The 15,365-nt window shown below is 62.4% G+C and overlaps 1 protein-coding gene and 1 long non-coding RNA gene across 2 annotated transcripts; both read left to right on the forward strand.

The window, feature by feature from the left end:
- The first annotated feature begins 3,616 nt into the window (after positions 1–3,616).
- LOC308525102 lies at positions 3,617–8,613 on the forward strand. The gene is made up of 4 exons (XR_013996449.1): positions 3,617–5,021; positions 5,654–6,252; positions 6,391–6,427; positions 8,135–8,613. It is a non-coding gene; the product is annotated as an uncharacterized lncRNA (long non-coding RNA).
- Positions 8,614–14,236: 5,623 nt separating this feature from the next.
- On the forward strand, positions 14,237–15,309 carry LOC308525128 (cytochrome c oxidase subunit 8B, mitochondrial-like). The gene is made up of 2 exons (XM_081099895.1): positions 14,237–14,388; positions 15,152–15,309. The coding sequence occupies exons 1-2, from the start codon at positions 14,281–14,283 to the stop codon at positions 15,251–15,253; spliced, it is 210 nt and encodes a 69-aa protein (XP_080956021.1). The 5' UTR covers positions 14,237–14,280; the 3' UTR covers positions 15,254–15,309.
- Positions 15,310–15,365: the final 56 nt, after the last annotated feature.

Raw genomic sequence — 15,365 nt, forward strand, 5'->3', positions numbered from 1 at the left:
GGGGCTGAGGGGGCGGGGCTGAGGGGCTGAGGGCTGAGGGCTGAACGGGCGGGGTGGGGGGCTGAGGGCTGAGGGGGCGGGGCTGGGGCTGAGGGGGCGGGGCCGAGGGGCTGAGGGGCAGGGCTCAGTGGACCATGGGCAGTGGGGCCCCCAGCTGGTTTGGGATCGGACTGGTCCCCGGGCGGCCCTAACCCGGCACAGGCGGTTCTTGGGGGCCGAGCTGCTGCCCTGGGAGCCTCGGTGTCCTCACCCCACCCGCGTGCCCCTGGCCCACGCCGGCCTCCAGGCCCCGCACAGGGACCCGCAGGTGACCCGCGCCCCCCGCAGGCGGCAGCTGCCTGGTGGCCAAGCTGGCCCGCGCCTGCACCCCGCGCATCCGCCTCCCTCCCCCGACCCGGCCCGAGCGCACGGCCCCTGACCCCGCGCCGTCCCCGGAGAACTTCTTCAGCGAGTTCCAGGTGGAGGCGTCTCCGAGGACAACGATGCCATCTACGTGGAGCTCGCGGCCGAGAACCGCTCCCGCGCCCTGAACACCGCGCAGAACGCCCGGGCCTTGAAGGTCAGGCGGACCCACCAGCACTTCCCCTCCGGACGGTGTCCATGGAGCTGGTGAGGAGGGGCCCGGCCGGGCAGTGGCCGCAGCAGGGGAGGGGGGTCATGGCAGCGGGGCCGCAGGGCAGGTGCCCCGTGACCTGCACACCGTGCGTGCGATGGCTCCGTGGGAACGGAGAGCACCCACGCGGCGTGGCCGGCCGGCTTCTCCGCCTCAGGCCCGCGGGTTCCTCCACGGTGTCTGTGTCGAGCAGCAGCCGCACTGACCCGACGTCCGTGAAGGTCGCTCCCAGGAGGCCGTGGAGGAACCTGAGGAGCCACCGCCCCAGACGCTGATGGGAGTGATGGCAGCCCGTGGCTCCCACGTGCCCGGTCGCGTCATTAGTCCCCGATGTCAGCACGGCTTTGCTCTGCTGGTTGGAAAGGATGCTCCTTTCTGAAGGCTGCTCCGGGAGGAACGGGCCTGTGCCGGCTGTTCCCGTAAGACCCTCAGTCAGCCCGGCGTGGCAGGAATGCGGCGGAGAGCGAATGTCCGCCCAGGGACGGCCGTGCAACTGACTGCCCTGGAAGCCCTTGGCGTTCCTGCCGGGTGGTGGCCGCAGGCACCGGTGTGGGTCACAGAGGGACGCTGCCCTGTCGGTGAGGAGCGATGTCCGGCCGGTGACAGCCAGCAGGGAGGCCCTTCCGCTCCGCTGACTGGTCCCGGGGCAGGGACTATGGTGATGCCCGGGCTCCTTTGCCTCCCGCTCACACTGACGGAAGGAGGGGGATGGAGAGGGAATTCTAGAGGCCCCTCCTGGGCAGCAGCAGGGCACCAGGACAGTGGGAACCGTCTGATGCTGGTGCAGGCACTTCCCCCTCGCGTTTTTGGGTGGAAAGGCCTGAGTCTTGGGCATCCCTCAGAGGACCGCCGTGTCCCGGGTGCATGAAGGCCTCTAGCTAAAGGCGGGTCCTGGGACCAGAAGTGCCACAGGGACCGGTCGCCGAGGTAACCAGAGGCAGGAGTGAGCTAGTGAAACTCTGATAGTTTTTATTTTCATATTTTAAAAAGAACATTATTCAGACAGGTTAAAACCCAGGGTTCTGCAGCTTTTACGCTTCCACGCATTCCAAACCCAGGCAGTGAGCGGGCACCTGCTGGCACTTGCTATACGGACATTCTCATGCTCCGGTTTCCTCATCGGGCCTGTAGGTGAGCCTTTCTCTGCCGGTCTTGAAGACGATGAAGAGCGTTGTGGAAAAATGAAAAATATCAGCAATCAGCTTGTAAGCCACAACTTCTTTAGCAAAGAGCTCTGAAGTGTTTGCTGTGGGCGGCACGTCTGCCCGAGGTGTGGGTGCCCTGGCGCTCAGCGTGCGGGGTCCCCTCATCGCCGGTGGTTGAGAGCTACAGCTTCCCAGGTGCCTGGGGACCCTGCCCGGGTGTCTCCAGGGGCTCCCTGGGGAGAGTGTTCACTTCGGCCCCCTGCCTGTGTTTGTACTCACAGTAGATTCAACACGCTCAGCTGCTCTGGCTTCCCTCCCTTACGCTAGGAAAGACATCGCACATCTGCTAACGTCTGTGTTTTATGAGGTGCTGGTTTTGGCAGTGAGTTGAGTGTCCCGTGAGCCCAGGCCACGACGTCTCACTCTAAGCACCCCCTTGCTCTGCAGCCCCAGGCCCATAGCCCTCTCCTCCCCACAGGTCTTGGCTGAGCGACAGCGAGCTCGTCGCCTGCGCAGGGCGCGTCCACCGTCCACAGCGTGGCTCAGGGCCACGCGGGAGAGGATGCGGAGACAGACGCGCACCCAGGCAGTGCTGAGGTGGGTGGAGGTCCCGCGCTCTTGTCCAGAGCAGCCTGCCAGCATCTGGGAGGGGGAGCGAAGGGGGACGCCTCGCTGGCCCAGAGCCACCGCCGTGCGCCCCAGTCCATGGGATGCCAAGAAGCTGGAGTGACCGGGCTCTGCAGGAGCTGGTGGTGAGCAGGTGGGACCGGGTGCTGGAGCCGTAAGGTAAACACCTCTACCTGGGACGCGGATGGAGCCGGGGCAATGTTCTCAAACATCTGCCTGTTAAATACGCTGTGGCTCAGCGCAACATCGACATGATGCTTTTTAGATAAAACCCAAAAGTTAGGAAGTGCATGTGCCTGGTAAGCCTCCCCAGCGTGGCCTCTGACACCTTTCTCTGGATGACACCCCCACCTGGTCGTGGGTGGGGCTGGACGGCCGTGGGGAGCGGATCTTTCTCTGACTTCCCGGCGTTGCCTGCTCTCCCTCTCATCTCGCTGGTGCCGTTCGTGAAGCACGTGGGGATCCCTGACACCCACACGCTGGAGGGGCAGCCATGAGGGCGCCAGATGCCACCCCGGGACCAGCGTGAGCAAACACAATGGAGACTCGGCCGTCTTTCCATGGACCCCAGGCCTGGGAAGTGGTGGCAGATTTACTGGCCCTGTTTCCCTATGGACCTGCCACAGCCCTACAGGAAGCGACAGGCCCCACCTGACTATGGGCAGCCTTTGATGAATTCATGGGCCTAAGCATTGATCGTCACAGCGACCAACATAAAGGAAGAAGAAGAAGGACCAGACGTCAAGTGTCTCCTGGCAGCAAACACGTCCCCTGCAGGTGACCTCCCCCTCAGCCGGTCTGAATGTGCTCAGGCTCCGTGCCTGCTCGCGGTTCCCAGGACAGCACCCCGCGCGCCTCGGGGAGGCGGAGAGACCCGCACAGAGAGACCAGCGGACACAGACGCGGTGCTCCCTGTGGGTGAGAGACACAAGGAGGTGACGTGTTCACCGTCTGAACGGATCCAACAGGACAGGTCACGTGAGCATCTCGGGAGCCGTACAGAAAGCATTTGACACAATCGATGCTCCATGAAAACAAAGCGAGAAAACCTCTCCGCAAAGTAGGACTAGAAGGGAATGTCCCCACACTCATCGGGGCCTCTGTGACCCCACCTACCCTCACACCTGCTGGACAGTGAGTGCTTGTTCAGGTGGAAGCCCGGCTCTGCTGCCCCTCCCGGAGGTCCCAGCCGGGCCGTGGGCAAGGAAAAGAGCGGAACGCGTATAGATGTGAAAGGAAGAATAAAACAGCCTGCTGGCAGGCGGCGTGCATAGTCTGCACAGAAACCCCGAACGACCCTGAGGAAGGCTCCTGGGATGCACTAGCACGGGGGCCCGAGGGGTCACAGGATCCAGCCGGCGGGAGCCCAGGCGGGTTCCCACCTCAGCCACGGGCAGTGGGACCCGGAGGTTGAAACAGCGAAGCCACTGACACGGCACTCGGGAAACAAGCGCTCAGCCCCGGGTGGAAGAAAGCGCGGCGTGTGGATCTGAAAACCACAAGACCCGAGAGAAGAGCTCAGCGCTGGAGGAAGGGAGAGACGCTGCGTTCATGGCCGGACGCGCGGCGTGGCCCCGTGTCAGATCTTCCCAGTGCAGAGTCAGTGCGGTCTCAGCCCAAACCCGCAAGCTGAGCTTGAAGATGCCGACAGACTGATTCCGAATGTGTGCGGGAAGCAAGGGGCTGGCCTGGCCGGAGCCATCCTGGAAAAGGGCAGTCAGAGGCTGCCAGTCCCTGACCTCAGGGCTGGGCCTAAAGCCCTGGACCCGAGACACCGCGTGGTGCACACGCAGACCAGCAGGACAGAGCCCGGAAATAGACCCACACGGATGCCCAGCGGGTCTTTGACAAAAACACAAAGGCAGTTCATTTCGAGGCTGGCGCTGGGGAACTTGGATGCCAATATGCCAATATGAGCCTCCTCACAGGCCTCGCCCTGACACAAAAGTGTCCACTGGAAACGGTCAGCTGGGTCTGCACAGCGGCCTGTGAACACGCCATTCCCAGTGTCTTTCTTACAGGGACACCTGCATGTCCGTCCTCATGCTGCTCCTACACCTGCTTAGAACCCACGCGACTTCCCCCCGGGATGAACACTCTCAGCCACGCCATCCGGAACACCTTCGCCAGGCAGGCCCGGAGCCGTGTTCACGGTTGGTTATGGACAGTTCTTGGTTATGGACAGCAGGTGGCACCATGTGCTCAACAAAGTGATCATTTGGGTGGCCTCCTGGACCTGGGAAGCTCACCCTGGGGCCTCCAGCCGCTCAGGGCGGCGCACAGCTGGCCCAGGAGCCCGTGCAGCGGGGAGGGGGGCAGGGGGAGCCTGGGCCAGGAAACGCAGGAAGCTATGAGCGGTGAAGGCCACGATGGGGAGGGAGGTGGCCCGCCCTGCCCTCCTCTGAGTCCACACATTGGTGACATGTCACTGACCTGCCACAAGCTCTGTGTTGCTCTGTCTCCTTTCCTCGCATGTGGCCCGCGTTTGTCACGATGGCCAGGCTCTGCTCAGCGGGTGTCTCGGCTGAGCTGACGGGTTTCGTTGTCTGAAGCGCTCAGTGTCCTGGGGTCAGCTCCCTGGTGGGAGGGGCAGCAGACGGCTACCTCACGGTCAGTAGCTCACTGGGCGGCAGCACGCCAGGCTTGTTGACCCTCCCTGTGCCGTGTGCGCCTGGCTTGTGCGCCTCATCTGACCTCAGCCGTCAGAGCTGGGTCTGCTGCTCTGGTCTGCAGGCTGGAAGGTGTCGCCTGCTCTCCCTCTCATCTCGCTGGTGCCATTCGTGAAGGACGTGGGAATCCCTGACACCCACACGCTGGAGGGGCAGCCATGAGGGCACCAGATGCCACCCCGGGACCAGCGTGAGCAAACACAACGGAGGCTCGGCCATGGCCAGCGGGTGGTGGTGTAGGGAGCACCATGTCTATCTGCGGGTCCCGCGCTGGCTCGGCCCCCATTCAGCGGCCTCCTTGCCCTCCCATCACCCCTGCCACATGCCCATCCTGGCCTGTGCCTGTGTCCCCTCAGACGTCCCTGCGGGCACCTCCATCGCATTCACTCTCTGCTGAAACGTCCCCATGTGCTGAAGTTCCCGGCTGCTCAAACTAAGGTTCCCTGCCCACTGCCCACGGCCCACGCCGGTGTCTCTCGCTGTTTTCTCTCCCTGATGTTTGTCACTGATGTGTTTGGCTTATGTGTTTGTGACGTGGGATTTGACAGGACAGGGATCTCACTGTCCGTGTCCCCAGCACCCGGAAGAGGGCCGGGCAGGCGGTGGTCCTCCCCAGAGGCGCAGGTTAGAGAGTGACTGAGCGGGTGAGCCACCAGGAACGAGTCCACTGTCCTGTCCTGTCCTCTCCCTGTCGCTCAGGGGCCAGGCGCTCCGGGCCCTGTGGCTCATGCTGCAGATGGCTTCCGCTTAGCTCCCGCAGACCAGACTGCCTGCCTCTCTGTTACAGGGTGACTTTGTTTCTGCTCTTGCCTTAGGAGGTGCCAGGAGCTCCTCCGGCAGCCTAAGCAGCGTGGGTGCTGGTGGGACTGGAGCCTGACCACACTGCTGGATGGCGTGTGCCCGGTCGGCGTGCCCGGCGCTCACGTGGGCTTCCCTCTGCTCCACCGCCGCAGTGGGCGGGATCGTGGCAACAACGGGTAGGTCCAGAATGATGTGCTGGGAGAGGGTGCCAGGCTCATAGTGTGGCTGTGCTGGGTGAGGGTGCCAGGCTCACAGTGTGGCTGTGCTGGGGGAGGGTGTACAGGCTCACAGTGTGGCTGTGCTGGGGGAGGGCACAGGCTGACAGTGTGGCTGTGCTGGGGGAGGGTGTACAGGCTCACAGTGTGGCTGTACTGGGGGAGGGTGCCAGGCTCACAGTGTGGCTGTGCTGGGGGAGGGTGTACAGGCTCACTGTGGCTGTGCTGGGGGAGGGTGTACAGGCTCACTGTGGCTGTGCTGGGGGAGGGTGTACAGGCTCACAGTGTGGCTGTGCTGGGTGAGGGTGCCAGGCTCCCAGTGTGGCTGTGCTGGGGGAGGGTGTGCAGGCTCACAGTGTGGCTGTGCTGGGTGAGGGTGTGCAGGCTCACAGTGTGGCTGTGCTGGGGGAGGGTGTACAGGCTCACTGTGGCTGTGCTGGGGGAGGGTGTACAGGCTCACAGTGTGGCTGTACTGGGGGAGGGTGTACAGGCTCACAGTGTGGCTGTACTGGGGGAGGGTGCCAGGCTCACAGTGTGGCTGTGCTGGGGGAGGGTGTACAGGCTCACTGTGGCTGTGCTGGGGGAGGGTGTACAGGCTCACAGTGTGGCTGTACTGGGGGAGGGTGTACAGGCTCACAGTGTGGCTGTGCTGGGTGAGGGTGCCAGGCTCCCAGTGTGGCTGTGCTGGGTGAGGGTGTGCAGGCTCACAGTGTGGCTGTGCTGGGTGAGGGTGTGCAGGCTCACAGTGTGGCTGTGCTGGGGGAGGGTGCCAGGCTCACAGTGTGGCTGTGCTGGGGGAGGGTGTACAGGCTCACTGTGGCTGTGCTGGGGGAGGGTGTACAGGCTCACAGTGTGGCTGTACTGGGGGAGGGTGTACAGGCTCACAGTGTGGCTGTACTGGGGGAGGGTGCCAGGCTCACAGTGTGGCTGTGCTGGGGGAGGGTGTACAGGCTCACAGTGTGACTGTGCTGGGGGAGGGTGTACAGGCTCACAGTGTGGCTGTGCTGGGGGAGGGTGTACAGGCTCACAGTGTGGCTGTGCTGGGGGAGGGTGTACAGGCTCACAGTGTGGCTGTACTGGGGGAGGGTGTACAGGCTCACAGTGTGGCTGTGCTGGGGGAGGGTGTGCAGGCTCACAGTGTGGCTGTGCTGGGGGAGGGTGTACAGGCTCACAGTGTGACTGTGCTGGGGGAGGGTGCCAGGCTCACAGTGTGGCTGTGCTGGGGGAGGGTGTACAGGCTCACAGTGTGGCTGTGCTGGGGGAGGGTGTACAGGCTCACAGTGTGGCTGTGCTGGGGGAGGGTGTACAGCCTCACAGTGTGGCTGTGCTGGGGGAGGGTGTGCAGGCTCACAGTGTGGCTGTGCTGGGGGAGGGTGTGCAGGCTCACAGTGTGGCTGTGCTGGGGGAGGGTGCCAGGCTCACAGTGTGGCTGTGCTGGGGGAGGGTGTACAGGCTCACAGTGTGGCTGTACTGGGGGAGGGTGTACAGGCTCACAGTGTGGCTGTGCTGGGGGAGGGTGTGCAGGCTCACAGTGTGGCTGTGCTGGGGGAGGGTGTACAGGCTCACAGTGTGACTGTGCTTGGGGAGGGTGCCAGGCTCACAGTGTGGCTGTGCTGGGGGAGGGTGTACAGGCTCACAGTGTGGCTGTGCTGGGGGAGGGTGTACAGGCTCACAGTGTGGCTGTGCTGGGGGAGGGTGTACAGGCTCACAGTGTGGCTGTGCTGGGGGAGGGTGTACAGGCTCACAGTGTGGCTGTGCTGGGTGAGGGTGCCAGGCTCACAGTGTGGCTGTGCTGGGGGAGGGTGCCAGGCTCACAGTGTGGCTGTGCCGGGGGAGGGTGTACAGGCTCACAGTGTGGCTGTGCTGGGGGAGGGTGCCAGGCTCACAGTGTGGCTGTGCTGGGGGAGGGTGTACAGGCTCACAGTGTGGCTGTGCTGGGGGAGGGTGCCAGGCTCACAGTGGCTGTGCTGGGGGAGGGTGTGCAGGCTCACAGTGTGGCTGTGCTGGGGGAGGGTGTGCAGGCTCACAGTGTGGCTGTGCTGGGGGAGGGTGCCAGGCTCACAGTGTGGCTGTGCTGGGGGAGGGTGCCAGGCTCACAGTGTGGCTAATGTTGTGGCCCCACCCCATAACAAAGAAACAGAATTTCCGGAGGATGAGGCCCAGAAATCGGGATTTTAAAAAGATTCCCCGGTGATTCTAATGTGCAGCCAAGGTTGAGAACCACTGACCTAAGGGTTTGGGCTCGATTCCAGTCAAGGGCACGTACCTGGGTTGCAGGTTTGTTCCCTGCCCTGGTCGGGCACGTGTGGGGGGCAACAATTGATGTGTCTCTCACATTGATGTCTCTCTCTCCCTCCCTCCCTCCTTCCTTTCATTCTCTCTGAAAAGAAATGGAAAAAATATTCTCATGTGAGAATTAACAAAACAGAAAAGATGAGTCTGGAACATTTTATAGGCCAGTAAGTAAGGAAGTGATCAAACAAGAGAAAAAACTCCATAATGGTAAGGGTATACCAGATGGATGCAGCAACCCCCCCCCCCCCAAAAAAAAAAAAAAAAGTTTCCAATGCCCCAAATGGAAAATTTGAGCAACAAACTTAAGTCGTACTGATTATAATCAAGTATGTAACACATAACTAATGCGTACAAATAATCCATATATATAAAAGCCTAAGCGGCCCTTAAAACCGAATGACCGGAACAACCAGTGGACCAGTTGGTATGATGCGCACTGACCACCAGGGGGCAGATACTCAATGCAGAAGCTGCCCCCTGGTGGTCAGTGTGCTCCCACAGCCAACCTCCCACAGCTGGCCAACGTCCCCTGGTCCCTTTCCGCAACCAGCTGGCCCCCCCCATCAACCAAATGGGGGGGCCAGCCAATCTCCCACAGCCCCTCCCCCCAGCTGGCCCCCCAAAAGTCCCACAGCCCTTCCCCCCATCCGGCCTGATCCCAATGGGCCCTGATCGAGGGCAGGCCGAATGTCCCCACCTGTGCACAAATTTGTGCACCGGGCCTCTAGAAAGTACTAATAAATGGACCAACAAAATAAGACCTGAAGCAGGGAGGCATGGAACAGACTGCCATACCTCAGTGTGAGGTTGAGGGGATGAGAAAAGATAAACCAAAGGACTTACCCTATATAATACAGTGTAATATGCTAAGTGTCTGTCTGTTCATGCGACCATTCAACTGTTCCACCAGCCGCTATGACGCACACTGACCACCGGGAGCAGACGCTCTGACCAGTAATTAGCTTGCTGCTGGGGTCCAGCCAATCAGGACTGGGTGAGACAGGCTGGACATGCCCTGGAGCCCTCTCGGGGTCCTTCCCCGGCTGGCCAACCTCCCGTGGTCCCTCCCAAGCTGGACTGCGAGAGGGCGCACGTCAGCCGAGGGATCCTCGTGTACTTATATGCACAGCCCACGGACATGGGCAATAGGGTAGTGAAGACCTGGGGGGTGGGGGGGAGGAGCTGGGAGGAGGGGGATAAAGCAGGGTGAATGGGAGATATCTGTAATACTATCAACAATAAAATATATATTGCCTGGCTGTTATTTCTCAGTGGTTGAGTGTCAACCTATGAACCAGGAGGTCACCGGCCGATTCCCGGTGGAGGGCACATGCCCAGGTTGTGGGCTCGATCCCCAGTAGGGGGTGTGCAGGAGGCAGCCGATCCATGATTCTCTCTCATCATGATGTTTCTATCTCTCCCTCACTTTCTCTCTGAAATCAATAAATGAAAAAATATAAATATGTACCTTAAATATATATGTATAAAAAATAATAAATGGGAGAATATCTCCCATGCAGAAGAATTCCAAGTAATTCCTGGGGATCCCCCCCACTCTGTCACAAGGGGGAGTCCCCTCCCCTGGTCCTGCAGCGTGGGCTGAGCCCCGGGTGTCCTCCCAGAGAGAACAGGCTGGGAAGAGGAGAAGAAAGAGACGACAAACCCCACCCCGGGGTGCTCAGGTCACGTGGCACCGTGAGTCCTGCCGATGGTGCCCTGGATGGTGTAACAAGAGGGCGCTTGACACCCCCCACCCCCCTTCATCCTCCCAATCCAGCCTCAGCCGAATCCCGACAAGAACAGCAGAGGGCGCCCTCGGCACACCTATCGCTCCTCTCAACCGGCCAAGGCCTCAAATCCAGAGCCCAAGAAGCTGCACCGCCAGGAGGTGCCCGCGTGGCTACATGCCAGGCGGGGTCCGGGGCAGGAGGGGGCCATTCGGGGGAACAGGGCGTCTGAGTGCAGGATGGCTTCATTGAGTTCACGATGTGTCCGTACTGGTTCATTGATTGTGACAACGCATCAGAGCAAGCGTGTGAGTGTTCTCCAGGGAGCAGCACCAACGGGACCGTAGACACAGTGTAGATGCACATGAAGATTTATCTGAAGGAACTGGCTCGTGGCTGGGGAGGCTTGGTAAACCCAAATTCTATTGGGGGGGGGGGGAAGGCTGGGCGCTGGGAAGGCCGGGCTTGCCGTTGGCTGTCTTCTGGTGACTCCTTCCTCGGGAGCTCAGAGTTTGGTCTCTACATCTTTTGACTGATTGGGCGAGGCCCCCACGCTGTGGAGGGTCATCTGCTAGACTCAGAGTCCACCAGTATCAGTGGTCTGTTACTCTTGTTCAAACATCACCTTCACAGAAACATCCAGAATAGCGTTGGAGCCAATATCGGCATCGTGGCCCTGCCACGCTGACACAGGACGTTGACCGTGGCACCAACAAACCCGTCGGGTTGTGACACGCTGTCGCTGGCAGGATCCAGAAGAGGAAGCGGAGCGTCAGGGAGGCGCAGAGGTTGGTGCGGCCGGGCCGCCCCAGGTCTGCGCCCACGAGCCCCAAAGCTCCAGGAAGACATACTGAGTGGAGGAATGTTTACAAAATAAAATTTTTTTATTGACGACAGAGAGAGAGAGAGAGAGAGAGAGAGAGAGAGAGAGAGAGAGAGAGAGAAACATCTATGATGAGAGAATCATGGATCGGCTGCCTCCTGCACACCTCCCACCGGGAGTCGAGTCCACAACCCGGACATGGGCCCTGATGGGGAACTGAACGTGGCCTCCTGGTTCCTAGGTCGACACTCGGCCCCTGAGGCACACAGGCGGGCGGACCTGTGCTTCTGTAGGTGAGAGGTGAAGGCTGAGCTGGCAGCCTGCGTGAGCTTTTGGTTTCTCTGCACGTGGCCATTTAGTTTGGAATGAAAGCGGCGAAGCACGGCTTTTACGTGCCCTGAGAGCAGCCCCCACGTGACTGCATCAGAATTCCCCGGGGGGGGGGGGGGGGCCGAGGTTCCTGGGCCCGGAGGACCTGCTGAGGACCCGCTGTGCGATGGAAGTCATGCGTGAATGTCAGCGTGCACGGCGCTGGGGGGCCCTGGGTCTGCCCATCACCTCTCTCTGCTCCCCCAGCATCGTCTGAGGTTCAGGTTTCAGACACAGGGTGGTGCCAAGGGCCACAAGAAGCACTGACCTTCCGGGGGGCTTGCGGCTTTCCCGTGAGCGACAGTGCACGATGGCTGCCCCCTCCCCGCACCCCCATACACAGCAGGGGCGGAGAGACAGATCTGGGCAGACAGGTGGCTGTGGGAAGGTGGTAGATGGAGGTGAGTGGAGGATTCCGGCGCCTCGACAGCTCGTCCTGCTCCGGCCTCCTCCCCAAGCCTCAGTTTCCCCCAGTGTTACAGGGGCCCCCATCCCCCTGCACCCACAGAGCCTTTCACTCCCTTGTCCAATGTGACCCCCATGGCCACCATCTCTCCTCTCTGGGTCACCTCGCTTCCTCCCGGTCGGCAGACCCCGGGGCAGGGGGGCCCGGACATGGCCCTGCTCTGTGGGGACCTAATGGGCTTTGTTGGGGGGACGGGAGCTTCTGTGTGGGGTAGGCAGCAGGGCTCTAGGGTTTGGTGTGAACAAGTGGTTCTGGGGAGGAAAAGCTGAGCGAGGGCGAGGCCTGGAGCTCCGGCTGCTGTGGCCCGAAGCCAGGTCAACGGGAAGGGGCAGGTTTGCGCTTGGAAAGCAGGAAAGGCCCCGAGGCCGTGTGGGGTGGGAAGGGCTGAGGCTGAGGCTGGGGGCCACCCAGGCCTGAGGGAGGGGCTCTGTCTCCGGGGCAGCCTCACCCCCAGGACCTGCTGGGAGCTGCTGTCCAGCAGGCACTCTGCTCCCCACCTGCCAGCCCCGCACCCCACCCATGCGGGGAAGAGGGGAGGGCGCTCAGCAGGTCTCACCTGAGAAAGAGCCACCTGGCTGGGCGACTGGTTGTCTAACCCACAGCCTCACCCCCAGCTGCTCCCCAAAGCTATAATTATCGCTTCAGGCGGAAGGATTATTCCGAGGGGCAGGGACCCGGCCTGGCTGGAGGTGACACTTGAGCATGCTCCCTCCTCGGCCCCCCGTGGCTCCTGCCTGGGGCACAGGCCACGGGGAGGTGGGGGCGGCCCCGGAACCAGCCCTAACTTGGCAACAAGTGAAAGTAAACATGTTCTTCAGGTGATGCAGTCATGTCGTCAACTCACCTTTTTTTTTTTAAGGCACTCTTCTTTAAAAAATATATTTTTATTGATTTCAGAGAGGAAGGGAGAGGGAGAGAAACATCAATGATGAGAGCGAATCACTGATCCGCTGCCTCCGGCTCGCCCCCTCTAGGGACCGAGCCCACAACCCAGGCCTGTGCCCTGACCGGAAATTGAACCGTGACCTCCTGGTTCATAGGCTGACACTTAACCGCTGAGCAACGCCGACCGGCTGGGGCACGGCTGTCCATGTGGCTCTCAGCTCCCGGGCTTGTGCCCGCGCCCACCTGGTCTCAGGGCTGCGGCCTCCAACACAGTCCACACGAAGGCTCGGGTCCCCGGGAGGTGATGTGACCCAGTTCTGCCCCCCCCTCTCCTACTTCCATCTGTTCAGCCAACAAGGACTGAAGCCGGCTGAGCCAGACAGGCCCGGGCCCCAAATTCAGCCGCGAGGCAGCGAGTGCTGGTCCTCACAGCCCTCGTGTCCGGCTACACGAGCACATGCCCGAGCGATGCCCTCGGACCGGGCCTGGACGTGAACACACGCGGGAGCCCTGGGGCAGAGGGGCAGCTGCTGCAGCGTGGCCGTAAGGGCTGGACCCTCAGGCGCGGGGGCCATGGGGCGCGGGTAGCAACAGGCCTGCCTGCTCTGGGATCGCCCTGGCTGCTGTGTGGGATTGTGGGGGACCCTTCAAGGCCGGACAGGGGTGGGGAGTGCAGTCAGCGGGTGTGGTCTTGCTGGTGGCCCAGGTGTGAGTGTGAGCATCAGACAGATAAGATGCTTGGCCTGAGGGTGGGGGACAGGCCCAGGGCCTTGGGGACTCGACCCCATGGGGACAAGGGTTGGCATCCATGCATCCTGACGGTGGACAGGCGCAGCTAGGGGTTGAGCCCGATGAGGTCTATGGAGGGTGGAGGGCTGCTAGAGGTCACACGGGCCTGGACGAGGCGGGAGGACAGTCAGGACCCAGCATCCTGCAGAGTGCCTGGCGACGACGCTGGGACATGGCCTTGGCGTCTGGCAGGAGGACGTGGGGACAGGCAGGCCCCCTGCCCTCCCCTCGGACCCGGCTGGGCAGGCGATGTTTGCAGAGAAGGTGCGTCTCCCGGGAGCAGGAAACAAGCTTCCGGATAACTGTTCCCGCGGAGAGCGGCGGGGACGCCAGCGCCCGCCCTGCTGGGGGCTGGGTGCCTGAGCCAGCAGCCGCCCCAGGTGCCCAACCTGCACGTGGGCCGGAGGCAGGGGTCGCCCAGGCCAGCAACCGGGTAGCTCCTTGCCAAGCACGTGCTGTGCCCAGGGGGCAGCGGAGCTCTGGGGACACCTGGCAGCTCAGCCAGAAATGCCAAAGCCAGAGCTCCCAGGTATCATGGCTGCCAAGCCGAAGTCACCTTAAACCGTGCTGCTCTCCCTGCAGCGCCCACAGGCTCCGCTGAGGAGTGGGTGCCCTTGCTGGGAGGGCAGGCCTGCCCTGCAAGGAGCTGGGACCCTCAGAGCCCCTGCAGGGGGACGTGCCTGAGGCTGCGGCCTGAGGCTGGCTCCAGGCGACCTTCCTGCCAAGCCCTGGGACAGGAGGGGCAGCTGCGGCTTCCCCTTCGAGCTATAAAAAGCCCAAGCCCGGCCCAGCGAGCAGAGGGCAGAGCGAGGGACAGGACGCACAGGACTCGGAGCTCAGAGCTCGGCCCAGCAACATGAGGTTGGGCCCCGCCATCAGGCTGCTGCAAGCCCCCCTGAGGGCCTGTGTGGTCCCCAAGGCGCACATCTCCGCCAAGCCGGCCAAAACACCCACTTCTGCCCCCGTAAGTACCCGGGAGAGCTGGCAGTCCCGGAGTTCTCAGGATGAGGCGGGTTCCAGGGTGGGCCCCAGGAAGCCAGGCTGGTAAAGGGAGAGGGGACGTCCTCCCAGGCCTGGTGCTGCTGGAGGGGACGCGGGCGCGGGGCCTGTCCTAGGGCGGGTTTTTGTCCCAATGCAGCCAGGGTCCCGGCAGCCAGCTGTCCCTGCGGCCTATTCTCAGGCTCCCACTGCCTCTGCCAAGGCAGGTGCTGAGGCTGAGCTGGGAGGTGCTGTGGGACCTGCAGCGTCACCCGTGAGAGGGGAGGGTGGGCTCTCTGAGGGCCAGGGGAGAGCACGGGGGAAACCAACCTGCTCCCCCGGCCCCAGAGAGCAGACAAGACCCGTTTCCAGCCTAAGTCACCACGGGTAGGAAGGTCACGGCCCAAGGTCATGTGCTAGGAAGCGAGGCCCGGAGCTCCGCCTGAGGCCTCTGGGGGTGGAAGCTAAAAGGATTAGCCCCCATCTGGCACCAGATCTCGGACTCGGGAGGGCCCAGGCTGTTCCAGGAGGAAACCAGGGAAGCAGGGCTGTCTCTTCAGAACCGGCCCTGAAGGGAGAACATGGATCCAGGAACCCCCACTCCAAGGCCCTGTCCTTGTTTGCAAGCAGCTTAGAACCTGGGCTGCCTGCCGCCCTGCAGGCCCTGACCAGCACCGGGTGCCCCGGGAGGGAGTCAAGGTCGGGGGGCCGGCGCCTCACGTGTGCTCTCCCCTCCCACCCCCCCGCAGGAGCAGGCTGTGGCGCTCGTGGTGACCTTCCTCAGCTTCATGGTCCCCGCCGGCTGGGTGCTGTCCCACCTGGACAGCTACAAGAGCCGCTCCGCCGAGTGAGGCTCTGACCAGCCAGGCCGGGCAGCCGCCGCCGTGGACACGGGAGGGAGCGCTCATTAAACGCTCCCCCACCGAACGCTCGCCTGTGTTCATGCACGTGTGCCGCCTCCCG

The sequence above is a fragment of the Myotis nattereri genome, assembly GCF_964212035.1.
Source record: "Myotis nattereri genome assembly, chromosome: 9".
NCBI classification, from domain to species: Eukaryota; Metazoa; Chordata; class Mammalia; order Chiroptera; family Vespertilionidae; genus Myotis; species Myotis nattereri.